This window comes from Phaethon lepturus, unplaced genomic scaffold, assembly GCF_000687285.1.
Source record: "Phaethon lepturus isolate BGI_N335 unplaced genomic scaffold, ASM68728v1 scaffold15148, whole genome shotgun sequence".
Taxonomy (NCBI): domain Eukaryota; kingdom Metazoa; phylum Chordata; class Aves; order Phaethontiformes; family Phaethontidae; genus Phaethon; species Phaethon lepturus.
Window position 1 is genome coordinate 39,092 of NW_010559828.1, and position 14,138 is coordinate 53,229.

General features: G+C 37.2%; 1 protein-coding gene across 3 annotated transcripts in view; it reads right to left on the reverse strand.

Moving 5' to 3' along the window:
- Positions 1-5,028, reverse strand: part of RNF111 (ring finger protein 111) — a 41,144-nt gene extending 36,116 nt beyond the window's left edge. For all 3 annotated transcript variants that reach the window (XM_010293502.1, XM_010293504.1, XM_010293503.1), the window contains exon 1: positions 4,152-5,028. In XM_010293502.1, coding sequence (XP_010291804.1) covers positions 4,152-5,028 — 877 coding nt within the window. The remainder of the gene's footprint in view (positions 1-4,151) is intronic.
- Between the last annotated feature and the right edge of the window lie 9,110 nt (positions 5,029-14,138).

The following is a 14,138-nucleotide window of genomic DNA, read 5'->3' on the forward strand; positions in this document are numbered from 1 at the left end:
TGTCTAGCACTAGCTGCTCAAAAATATAAAGTAACATGTCAGGCCCTGAAGGAATTTTAAGTGCTATTAGGCGAACAATTTATGACAATGCAAAATTCTACCCAGCTTTTTTTATAACACCACTTTCCCAGGGTTCAGCTTTATTGACAAACCAGAATATGAGGCTATAAACTTTTTCCAATTTTAGCTTTTGCTAGATTTCCCTCCACAGATTGGCTGTCTCTAAATAGCACCCCTAGCCCTTTAAATCCAAGCTGAAAATAAAATACCTATACAAGCATATGAGAAAATTTGCATTACAATGTTACAGAGATCCAATTACAGTAAAAGTTGAAATTTTGCCACCTTTGACAGGGAAGTCACGTGAGGATTATCTTTATAGGTGTGTATACAGGTCCTCCAAGGGTTAGAGAAAAGTTTCTGAGCTACCTAAACAAAACACAGAATCAAAATTTGCATTTCACAGCAAAAATGTTGCTGCTTGCAGTCATTTTAACTGAAAGTCAAATATTTCAATTAAAACAACTGATCAGCATTCAGATTACAATATATAACCATGAAATCACTTGCACCTTCAACTGTAACGGTATCCTTAAACTACACATAGTTGTTTTTACACTGTCCTTATGCCCCAAACTCTCTTCCATTTCCTGAACAAGCTTCATCTGGTCACCCCAGATTTAATGAGGACAGCTGCCTTTTACAGCAAACAGATGGTAAAACAATATAATCTATTCCCAGGTGTCAAGATTTCGTACTCATTCAGTACTTTCCCACTCCCAAAATGCAAAGTTCCACCAGAAGAATAGCTGAAGCCCTCATAGAAAAGGAGGAAAAACCCTTCAGAGTCTTGTTTTGGTTTTTTGTAAAAGGTTTTGTTAAAAAAACAACCACACACAAAAATCCCAAAACAGGCCCCTCATCTCCATTCATATAATTTTCAAAAAATAGCCAAGTTAGTTTTATTAACTGCAGTAACTAACCTACTAAACACTTATTTGGTAAAAGAAAATCTGTTACTTTACTTTCTTGCAATAATCAGAAAGAAACATTTTCCAGAACAATACACACTAATTAAATTTACTGGTTTTTTAAATACACTTTAAACATCAACATTGAAAGCAAAGAAATCTTTTGTGACATATCCTTAACACAAATTGCTATTAAGTAGGCTACAAGACTAATCACTCACTCAGATGCCTGCTTATTAAAAATTCAGTTGTTCCTGTATTTTTACAATTTGCAGTCATTTTAACTGAAAACCAAATATTTCAATTAAAACCAACTGATCAGCATTCAAATTAGAATATATAACCCTGAAATCACTTGCACCTTCAACTGTAACTGTATCTTTAAACTACACATCGTTGTTTTTACACTGTCCTTATGCCCCAAACTCTCCTCCATCTCCTGAATGAGCTTCACCTGGTCACCCCAGATTTAATGTTCTAATTATTATTATTCGCCTTTCTTAAGCCTATCCTCTAGCACTTTTCCATATATGCTGCAGGCCTTGTATTGAAAGCAGAAGTTCTTTGTCCTTCAGTTTATTCTGTAGCTTCAGCAGATGCATACGTAACCTTCACATGCCAAACTACAGCAGAAAAATTCTTCCCTAACAGGCTAGTGTAGCATTACTAGCAATCCAACCCTTTCCTCAGACAGAAACACCATCACGCTTGCTCACTATACAGAGAAGTTGCATAGCTATTTTTCCATCTGGCCCCGTTTCTGTCCCAGTTAGCTCAATAACTAGAAATGCCTTGTATAAGAGCAGAAAGCTACAGAAAGTGTTGATCACACCTTTATCTTACTAAAAATAGGACACTTTTAAACAGGAAATCTGCTCTACTTCCCATTTTATCTGCCATGTAAATAAGATGTCTTAATACCTTCCCATTAATACATATTTCCACTGGAAAAAAACCCATAGTATTCACATACTCTAAGCCAGAATTATTTCTCAGCTCACTGCCAGTGTTAGGACTAAAGTACAGCCACCATAATACACGTTCTTTAAAACATACCTTATTTCAGTTACAACTGATGTCAGTATTTTAATCGAAAAGTAACTGGTACAGTTACTAATACAGAGCTAATAAATTTTTCATTCATTACATCAGAATAAAAACAATTTCATAAATGAAATGTGCTTTTCAAGTAGTATAAAATTAAGGCATTGGACAATGCCCTTTTCCACATAACTAGATGAAACAAATGGTAAATTCCAATCTTCCTACCATCAAAACAGCATCACACTGAATCACTGAATTATCAGAAGTTACCTGAACAGCTTGAATATTCACTGATCATTAAAGAGATCTCTCTCCAACAAGATTTTTGAAATGCCTATGGAAAGCCTCGCTATGGAAATAATTGTTCTACATTTCAAGGGAAATAAAAGCACAGAAGGTGTTATTAATTGAATTTGTGATTAAAGAGAGCAGTAGGTTTTAACAGTTCAAGTAGACTAAAAAAAAAATATTACTTGAAAATTCCCTCTACATTTATCACGGTTAGAAATAGATGGTTGCCTAAGAAGCCATAACCTACATTTTCTAGTCCATATACCAGTTTCACCATTGCATGGTGCTCTGAGTGGAGAGAGTTGTTAATGGTCCTACATTTTTACATTTTTTTTTTTTTTTTTACAAATTTTACAGCTACATGAAACTCCACTCTCTCTGAAAATGAGAAGAAACTATTAACTGGGAAACAGAAGTGTTCACACACTAGTTTCCCAAATTGTGTTTTAAAATTTAGATGTTTTAAAAATACATTAATTATTTATGAATCATACCCTTCAATATGCTTGAACACACATGTCAAATGTAACTTTCTTAGGCTTAAAAAAAAATACATTTCTGTCCCCACAAATATGCATGAAGATAATTAAGGCTGTGCAATAATTCTTCTGTTTCAGAGTTATTTATGCAGCCCTGGCACTGTATAAGTAAGACTTTTGCATTACAAGTTTTACTTCTTATATTTAAAAAGTACATTAAAGAACAACACACAAATTATTTCTAGCTACAATGGATTACAAGCATTAACTTAGTACTCTGGTTCTGCTCAAGCATACATCCCGCCCTAACATGAATATACACACTTTAAAAAAACAACAAACAAACACTTTCCTTGTATTTTCAGTCATTTTTTCTTAGAGAAATGATCAGCACAGTCTCAGATATGGTTTCACTTTCTAAAACACATTTGTCACTAGACAAAAAACATGGTGGCATAGATAACACTATGCTGTGTTTTATGTATCTACTTCCCCATTCTCTCTAAAAAGCTGAAATGATAAACAGAAGGCACAACTACAACATTGTGAACATTACTGGTCCCAGTCTTTGGACTGCCTGTCACATGGCAGATTTAAGATCAAAGGAAGTCCAAGAAAATTGGTAGACATCACCCCCCCCCAAATTCCAACCCCCCCCAAACAAACAAACAAAAAACCCCCAAAAAACCCCACACCCAAAACCCCACTCCGAACATTCAAGCATGCCCTCAAATACTTCATCAAGACATACTAGAGAAACGTCTATGTAAACTAACTTCAAGATTATTGCATTCAGTTTAGGTAAAACATTTGGTATTTATACAATGCTTTGCTTTCCACAACTTCAGGCCTTCGAATTTTCTCCTATTATTGCAACAGTAAATCTACCTTCAACTGAATCCTATTTCAGGCTTTTTTTTTTTTTTTCCTAAAATTGTCAAGCACAATTCTTCAGGTATTAGCAGATATTTCTACATTCTGAAACCAGACAGAATTGTTATTCCCACAATCAGTTAACAAAGCCATAACAACTAAAATTTTTAATACAATTCAAAAATGGAGCAACTCCACAGCAAGTGACTAATCAGATTCAGCAACCTTCCAGTACATTGTTTAGAAACCACTAACTTTACCGTTTACATTAAAGCTAAAGATCTCGGATTTGTTGTAATTTTACTGGAAGCTGTGAATGTACTTTTCCCATCAAGAATTTGTGGCATAATATTCACATTACTTGCAGTTAAGTCTATTTGTAGTATAGCTTCTATAAAAACACAAACACAACTGTTCCAAAGCACTTATAAAAAAGCGTATTATACATGATAAAAGCTAATTAATAAAAAGTACCTCTGGAATTCAGTTTTACCTGAAGGAACAGCTGTACTGTTCTGGTGGTTTTCACCAGGCGACACAAATAAGTCTTCCTCCCCTTCAGTAGATGAACTGGAAGAAGATTCACTACTGAGATCATTCTCACTGGAACTGCTAGAGCTGGGCAACAGAGCATACTTTCTTCGAGCTAACACTTCCCGCTTTTTCCTCTGCATTAAAAGTCGTTCTTTTTGATTCTGTGTCCGCTGTGATGAACTTGTTTTCACAAATCTTTTCCTATATGGAAGTCTTCTTAAAGAACTGCTGTGAAAACAGGGCCTTTTCATTAATAACCCAGGTACAGAGTCTGCCTCAGTCCGAGGCCACTTCTGTGACCTTGTGCTCTGAGTTCTACTTGTAGTATTCAACACTGCCTGAGGGTGTCTTACAGGAGCATCTTTTTCTTCATCAGATGTTACTGTGTCAGAATCTCCAAAATGTAGGCTAGATGAAGGTGAAGAGATACAGTCACTAAAAGAAGAATCATTGTCTTCACTCTGTGTTTCTAAATGCTGTCTTAATCCTATGATTCCTCGGTTTTCTTTATCAGGACAATTTTGAGTATATGAAGGACCAGCCTGCTGGCTCTTGCGCTTTTTCCGCACCACAATACTTTTGTCTTGGTCTGTACGGTTGCCATTCATGTCCTTCTGCTTTTGTGAGTCACCACATAAGTGAGAGAACTCATTCCCTACTTTACTGGCAATCATCTCAACTTCTGCAGTGAAGCTTTTGGCTGCCCCAATAGGCTCCGGGTTCAAGAGGATCCCCTTCAGACTCTCCTGTCTCTTTGGTGCATCAGAAGGAACTTCACTCTTCATATCCGCTTTTAGAGTATAAACTATATTACATTCAGGAGTCCATTTAGACATGGAAAGTTTTAAGAAAGGCCTAGAAATAAAAATAGAACTGCATCAAGAAAAAGAAGCATCAGATTTTTTGAGAGCAAAACTGAAATAAGAGAAAAGCAAAACAGCAGTAACAGAATACAACTGTGTCATAATACTAAGAATACTGCTTGACAATGTAATTTGGAATTAAGACAGAATTCTTATAACTTGCATTGAAGGGAAGTTCTTATAGTCAGTAAAAACATTATCCCTTTCACAGAGTAAATATTAATGTATGTCACTGCAAAATGTATGGACAATGTTTGTTTTACCAATGCTTAAGCATGAGAGTTTTACAGGCTACTGCTACAGAAGTTAGGTAAGTTTCAGCTAACTAGCTCCAACAGCCATCAACTAAACTGCATGCTTAAATACGGCCTACATCTTCCCCTCTAGCTGTATATATGGAAAGTTAATACCTTGAACACAATACATGGTACAGTGTAGTGACAACTGAGCTATAAAAATCAGTTACTTAGAATAAATGCTTCTTCTCTTACATGAAATAAAACAGGACAGATTTTGAATCTTATTATTTTGACATAAAGTATTAGAAATCCATAGAAATAGAAAAAGTTTCTCTAAAACACCCCATACATTAATAGTACAGTGTAAAAAGATATTTTCAGTCCATGTACTTTTGACTCTACCCTGCGACAGAAACTGAGCATATCATATCACAGGTTCCCTTAAGAGTTGGTACCAGGCAGGTTCCCCTCCCTGTCACAATATTAGGCTGTCAACACACAACAATGAAATAGTCTTTGAGGCTAATGTTACAAAGAAAAACTTTTGTACTGGAAGACTACCCAGAGACACAGGCAACAGTAACCTCAGTAGTATATTCACCTTCAACCTGCTTCATTTGACACCTTTGCCTTGTGTTTAAATTCACAAAAGGAAGTGACAAAAGAATTTGGTTCCCACTGTGATAACCACTGAAGTTACTCTTTACTTTTTTTTTTTTTTTGAAGCACTTTTTTGTGCTTCAGATGAATAAGGCTATGATAGACAATTTGACACCTGTACTACTTAAGCAGTTAAGTGCTCCTTCTTTTCTCCCTCCCTCCCTCCCCACTTGTTTGAAAGAACATCTCCTGTGCTCTTCTGGAAGAAATATTTATGCACTGAACCAGAATGTAGAGCTGACCCATCTGAAAAATAAGTTTTCCAACCAAATCAGACACCAATCCACTTCACCATATAAGCACACAAACAGCTACACCTGGCATAGTGCAGGTTGTGCTGAACTACCAGAAGGCTGCTTAACAAAAGTATGTGCAACTATACCTTATGTGGAAATGAGGCTCCTTAAGCAGCACAGCTGGAATATGCATGAAGCCATAAAAAAAAGCCTACAGTAGCAACAGCAAGACCTATGGCAGGTTAAGTAGCATTGCCTACTCAGGTCCATAATCTTCTACCTGAACCTACAGAGTCTTCAAAATGCTAACACATTCTTACACCTTGCTAATATTTAAAGCTCTTGTTTATTTTGTCATAGAATAAATTAATACAAGATTGAGACTACAGAACAGAGTCAAATCAACATTTCTTAGATTGTTCCACAAACTGATGCTTTCAGGAGCACCTGTGAGCTAGTTGTTCCTAACAGACCCTGAAGAATGACTTAACTCAGTTTGCAACAGGTATAAATTGAGGCATTATCCCAGGCAGCCTGTGTTCTCTCTATAGCCACAAGCAACTAATATAATTTTTCAAGAGATGTAACCTGGAATAAAAATTTTTGCAGAAAGCACGTACGCTGCAGTACTAACATCTAAAGAAGCCTTAAGTTCACTAGATCTTTCTGGAGATCAAGAATCTTGTGGATCCTAGAACCCCAGGTGAAGAGATCCATTTGAATGTTCTCACTGGAAATCCTACAAACATTTATAACAACTACTGTTAAATGTGAGGCCTATACCCTGTGATAACTACAAAAGTATTGCTGTTTTTTACTGGAATTACAGCAGATAGGTATGTTTTACATCAGTAAGTTAAAAGCTAACTGCATGCAAGTTGGACTAAACTGCCTCTTGTCAGTATATACAACAGCACAGGTTCTTACTTTCACTTCATCAAAGCATAATTCACAGTAGGAGTTATTTCTTATTTTCAAGTGTTAAACAGAAGACTTGCATCCTGGACAATATTCATTTTTTTATTGCAGTAAGTTTTAGTGGAATGCACTATATAAAGCTACCCCTCTTCTCTAGGTCTGAAAAAGCTGCAAAATTGGAAAAAACATTAAGACTGTAAGAAGTCTACATAGTAAACAAAGAAGCCTCTATTAAAGCTAGGGATTTCTGATATCTACCCCTCTCTGCTCCTGACAGCTCCTGAGGAAAATACGAGCTCTCACATGCTCCTCTCCCTATGCATGTACTTACCCTCACACATGCACCATCTTTCTTTGGAAAAATTAAGACCGAGACTTCCATTTTATAAAATTTCTAACACGGACAAGAAATCAGAATACAAACCTGTTACAGGCACACAGAGAACAAGCAGTACGTAAGTCTTTTTCTCATCCTCACAAGGTCACCTTTAAGGCAGTATTTTTGGTCTTTTATGCACCACTGTTTTACAGAAACGCAACACTCTTTTCCATAGCCCCAAAGCAAGCTAGACCTCCCACAATAACCAAGTATTTCATCACAAGTTTTTTTAGAAAATCCAGAAAATGTTTTGACTTGGAAAAAAATATTTAATTTATTCAAAGAGCTTATTGTCTTCAAATACAGTCACAACTTACCATCATAGCCTACATGTCCAGCCTATACACAACAGTTTCCTGCTTTTATCATGATAAACTAAGGAGACATTTTTTATTTTTTAAGAAAGCTTCAGAATTAAATAAAATAGGAACATTTTCTCATTATGTGAGCACAGTCAGGGGCTGGTTTACAAAGGACTCCGTTCTACTCACTGGAGTGCTCCTCCCCTCCCCCCGTTTTACTGTTAAACTCTAGTGTGGAAATCACCACCACTATGAAAGTTCTGCATTTGGAATGTTATTATCTTCATATAAGCTCTGTTTACTTTAGCACAGAGACCACTGTGCTAAAATACAGTTAGAGCTATTCAACTTAGAACAAAAAAATTAAAGCAAGAAAGTCGACACTTTGAGAAACCTCAAACTACCAAAAGATGACAAAAAAACTAAACCACCACACAGTGAAAACCAGTGCACTTGAAACGCTATTTATTAGCTTAGTTTTATTCCAACAAGCAGCCCAGATATAAGAGCAAGTTAACTCAGATTCAAACATTTTGTGTATTTGCAACCATGGAAAAGTCTGCAGTAACTAATCAAGAACTCTTCATTTTTGCTAACAAAAATAGAGCCTGAAGGACTGCTTACTCACAGGAGACCTGCTGGCTTACAGTTAAAAATTACACAACAGCTTAAATGTGACTGTATTTTTGAAGTTGTACCGGGTCTGGCTGAGCTGGAGTTAATTTTCCCCAAAGCAGTCCTCATAGCGCTGTGCTTTGTATCGATAACTAGAAAGGTGTTGGTAACACACCAGTGCTTTGGCTACTGCTGAGCAGTGCTCGCACTGCATCAAGGCTGTCTCTCCAACATCCCCCCATCACCAGTAGGCTGGGTGTGGGCAAGATCTTGGGAAAGCAAATAGCCAGGACAGCTGACCCAAACCGACCAAAGGGATATTCCATACCATACGATGCCTGCTCAGCAAGAGAAGCTAAGAGAAAGCAGAAGGAAGCAGGGACATTCATTATTTATATTTGTCCTTCAGAGCAACTGCTACGTGTAGGTAAGCAGGGCTTCAGTGGCTGAACATCGCCTCAGGGCTTCAGCGGCTGAACATCGCCTGCTGATGGGAAGCAGAGAATAAACCTTTTGTTTTCCTTTGCTTCTGCGTGCAGGCTTTGCTTTGGCTTTATTAAACTGCCTTTATCCTGACCCATAAGAGTTTTTCCCCCCATCTTATTTTCTCTCCTGCCTCTCCTGCAGAGGAGAGGAGTGATAGCGTGGCTTGGTGGCACCTGGCATCCAGCCGAGGTCAACCCACCACAGAGGTGAATGGCAGCAATCAACAATGACAAATAATCCATTCCTTCACTATTTAGAAATGCTATTACAAACCTTTGAACAAAAGATTTGACCAGAAAGACAGAAGCTGGAAGAAGAGCTTACCATTTAACTAGATTCCAATCTGTTGTATTTTCAGTGGTTAGCCGTAAGTAATACCCATACTATGTAAGTCCAGTGCTTTTATGCAGAAGACGAAGTTTAAGACTGACTATAAAAATGTTATGCAAATAATTAAGACTCATTACAATGAGATCATCTGCTGTTACACCTTTAAAGATCCTACAAAATCTCCCTCTAATTAAAAGTAGTCCTCAGAAGCTTGTTCAAAAAGCAGCAAGATGCAGCAAGCTCAATCAGTATTAGTGTTCCTCCTTCCTAATCAAAACATTTGCCTATTAACTTACAGAACCAAGACTTGAGAGAAAAAAAATGGGGTACTGTCTTCTTTTAAGACATTTTAAGTGAAGAGTCAATGAAGATCTGTTAAGACAGCTATCTGAAAACTATAAATAGTTATTCTAAGTTCCCCTCTAAAATGTATGACTCAATTCAGAACCACGAAGTGTACATGATTTTCATCCATTCATGTTACGAATTAAAGACCTTTGATATTAATCACACCAAGACATACAGCAGTGCAAGAAAATTCACACAAACTGGAGAAGTCCCTCAAAATTGCTAAGTCAAAAAACAAGCTCGAAGTTTGACATCTTTACAGCAGACAAGTTTATGATCACATATAAAAACAAAACACATTTGAGTTATAAAATGGAGCAAAGTATTTTGTCATTAAGAATTAATTCCATTACTAGCAATCCAAAAATATGGCGGCAGTAAAGCACTATAAAGCAATGAAGTGGTTCACTACACAACGTTAACTCAAATTACTGGTGTAAATTTGGTTGATGAATACATGTAATCTAATATATCATTACTTTAAAAATGTATTTTCAGTTACATTTAAAAATATAGTCAACTCCTTTCACCATCAAGAAACAATCTCCTCCTTAGGTGTCAAAAAGCACCTTGATCAATTCTCTCAAGCTTGGCTACGGTAAATATGCAGTGCTTTGACACATGACCAGCCCACTTTGCAGAAAACACCTATCTTAAGCACATACTTCTTATGTAACCCCAAATAACTGGTCTCTGTCCTGTTAGTGTAATACACACACCTAAACCCAGCTAGCCAAATAATTTAGCAAATATCTAGATTTCTAGCAAACTTGATGAAAAGCAGGGAACAAAAAAAGCTTCATTTACAAAGCAGTTAGTAGTCTCTTTCCTCATTTTCCCCATCTTCAATTTCCTGCTCCTTTCTCATTACACACACAGTCATTTCCCCTTATCTGATGCACTCTCCACCACTCAGACCCTAAATGCACTTACAGGCAACTCAGGTACCCAGTAAGGCTGAGCCTAGAGACCAGTGCAAATGTACGTTCTTCCCAGTATGACAGCTCCCAAGACTACCAAGAGCTCACAGAACATACTGTCATCATCATCTCGGAAAGAACACAGCAATTCCACTTCCATAAAAATTCTATGCTATCTTAGACCATTTATGTACCCAGCCCAAGTGCCCATATATAGAATGATATCAGGCAAGAATATTTAAGATTGTCTCAGAAAGGAAGTTTCTACCAGTAGCATTTGTACTTCCGTTATTCAGTCCTAACTCTTATTATCTTTGCATGTGTTCACTGAACTGACAATTAACTTTTAAAATTAATTCCCTTCCCTGATATGTGGCTTTTATCAGATTTTACTTTTAATATGATTTTACTCTGACAACCTAATACTGGTACTGTTATCTTCATGAGAAAACCTCACTGTTGAGGTCTGGTATGCACAAATAAATCTTATGTTCTGTATATTGCTCCTACCACAGTACTTTTTTTGAACTGGCAAACATGACTGTCAACAGCTCAAAGAATGGACCAGTGAATGAAAGTATCGCATAAACTGTATTTTGGAACACCAACAGTCATTTCTTTCCTCTCATTAAAAAGATGTATTTTTATTCTTTCAGCAAGGCTCTTCCATCAGATGAATCAAGACACCAAGAAACAGGATAATGAAAAAGCTTACAAAATTCATACAAGACCTTCAGCAAAAGTGAGATAACCTAAGTGCTACTACTTCCCTTTCTCAAGGGCAAAGAGCTGAACCAGACTGATGCAAGCATGACCCTGATGCAATGGTGGTTGACAGAGGACTTGGAGCCATCTGAGAAGCTGCACCCCCAACACAATCCCATGAAGATCAAATCTCAGTGCTATCATGCCCTGCTCCAACAAAAATAAAGAACTTGCTAAGCAGTTCACAAAAAAAAAAACCCCACTTGTTAACCTAGAAGGGACAGTCATGACCTATTCATTTCATTCCTATCAAGCAGGCACAACCTGTACAATACAGAGTAAGTAGCAATAACACAAATATCCACTATTCAGTTCCACTATCAGCAAAACAAGTACAATCAGATTTTGAAGCTTTACTGCACTGTTCTTCACTTTTCGTTGTTCTTCATTATCACCACTTCATGAGACAAAGAGTGCTCTTTTAAAGCTTGTATTGACTACTAAGTTTTAGCTTACTATATATCGGTCTTCTAATCTTTGCCAGAAACTAAAGCAATTGCTAGTTAAAGATCTATGTATCTTTATAGAACAGCAACAATCAGAAGGTAATCTAAAACTCTATTATGTTTGCTTTGATATTACGTAGTACCAAACACGTGTTTATTCACAGGACAATATGAAATGTGGTTAAAAACCACTTTCAATTTCCTTTGTTTGCTTTCATGCAGCCACAGTAATGACAGATACTCCGATTTTTGAATGACAAAACTACCTGAGAATTCTCCGAGCAGAATACTTATCTTCTGCCCTACAGAAAGTACACTATCTCAGAATAACATGCATAGCTTTAGTTACTAACTGCATGATAATGTTCTGGAGGCAGGTTCTTGCCTATGGTCTCCCAAAGATACTCGATTACATACAGCCCATACAGAAGAGTTTGTGCTTTGCAGAGGGGTGCTACAGTTACATGAACCACAGAAATGCAGGCAGGCTTACTCACTCCTTGCAGTCAATTCTAAAAACCATCACTGTCTTGGAAAGTCTACTCTTAAAGTGAAACAATGTTATTTCAAGTACAGTACTACTCTTACTAACCTTTGCTAGGACAACTCAAAAGATAAATCAGACCACAGTGACTGTACTGTAACCAACAGCATCCATCCTCTGGACCAGCAAAGTCTCCTTAATTTTCTCTGAAGAAAATTCCTCTGAGACCTTCAAGGTTTGTTTCCTCATGTGTACATCAATTCAGATCAGTAAAGCAATTATCTCACAATAAAAATGTCAGGCCACCTATAGAATAGCTGCAGAATGCTTCTGTTATGCCATGTTATCATTCACCTCTGAGACTTACCACTGCATTCTTATGGAGTGACTACTGAAAGTGTCTGTCTTGCATCTTCTGACAGAATCCAGCACAGGACAGCTACAAACACAAGAGCTCTTCCCTAGGACTGGATCTATGGCCTGGCTCCAGCTGGAATAGACAGAATGCACAGAGCATGTGCCGCTGGAAGTGCCTCAGCTAGATGAGCTGGCAAGCTAAAAGCAATTCTGCATAGAGTCCTATGAACAAGTGAGTTTTCCCGCAATACACTGAATCAGTCCAAAACCATAAGGCACCCATAGATACCCTTGCATCAATCAGGCATCAGTGAAGTATTAGCATGCACATACCCACCTGGGCAAGGAATCTGTTTAGCTTTGCACAATGGATGCAAGCAGGTGGATTTGACAAATATGGTGTTCACAAGCACATTCTTCAGTCTAGACATTTCTTTGCTCTGTCCTAGGCTTAAACTCAGTTAGCTATATTAACACTATGTGAATCATGGTTTTAAGATATAAGCATTATGATTTGGCAATCAGGAATGTTTTGGCTCCAGTGAACTCCAAGACAAACATAACAGCAATGAACTTGGGAATAAGGAGTTGTAGCCTTATAAAAGAATGACAAAATACACTTTTTTATTGGAGCTTAAGATCTTAACTAGGAATTCTGCTTCAACCAACTTGAAGAATATTGTTTCCAGAGACAGCTAGGGAAATTCTGAGTTACATAGCCATCAAAAATAAATTTAAAAAATTATTTCTGAGTCCCCCTGACAGTTTTGACCTTTGAGGTATGTGTAACTGTTCTTAATGAAGTGTCATTTTGCAAACACTTAGTGATAAAGCTTTGAAGAGTAAGGTAAGACATGATCTTTGTCACAACTGCTAACAAGAACCTTGCAAGTGAGAACTAAGAAACTAACCATTAGGACAGTTTTATGGTGTTCTTCAGGAAACCTGTGAGAAGTAGGGATTTTTCAGATAGTAACTGAGTTGATCTACCAGTTTAAGAGGGAAGGACAGTGCAGCAGACTTCTCCACACTTCACCCAGGAGAGCCAAGTGGCAGCAGGTAAAAGCAAACATTTTACCTGACAGCAGCCAAGTATTAGGACTGTACTTTATTGGCAAAAAGAGTACAGAAGTCGTCTCTTGCTAGTAAAGTCGTGAACCAGCCTTCTCAGATTTCACTTGGTAAACACTTCATAAGGAAGACATCACTTTAATTCAAAGTAGCTACTTTTCCAAATAGCATAAACTACATAAAACAGCAAAATAATCTTGTTTGCAAAATTTTAGGTTAGCAAAAGAAATGTTTTCCTTTCTTCCTTACCCTCCGCTCCATTAGGGATCTCCGTTAAGCCTGACATCAGCCCACGAAGAAAAAAATAAAAATCTAAACTTAAGCCTGAAGGAAGTTCATTAGTGTAACACTTTGGTTGTGGATAGATCTTGTGTTTCTTTTAAGAGCACTGTAGACTTTGGAAGCAGCTGATTGCTGTCACTTACACTGATGAAACTTAAGAGACTATGACTGGGAGTAATTATCCTATCCCTATGTTGTACATGTGTACCATATGACGTTACTCAATATAGATGTTTCTTTTCTCA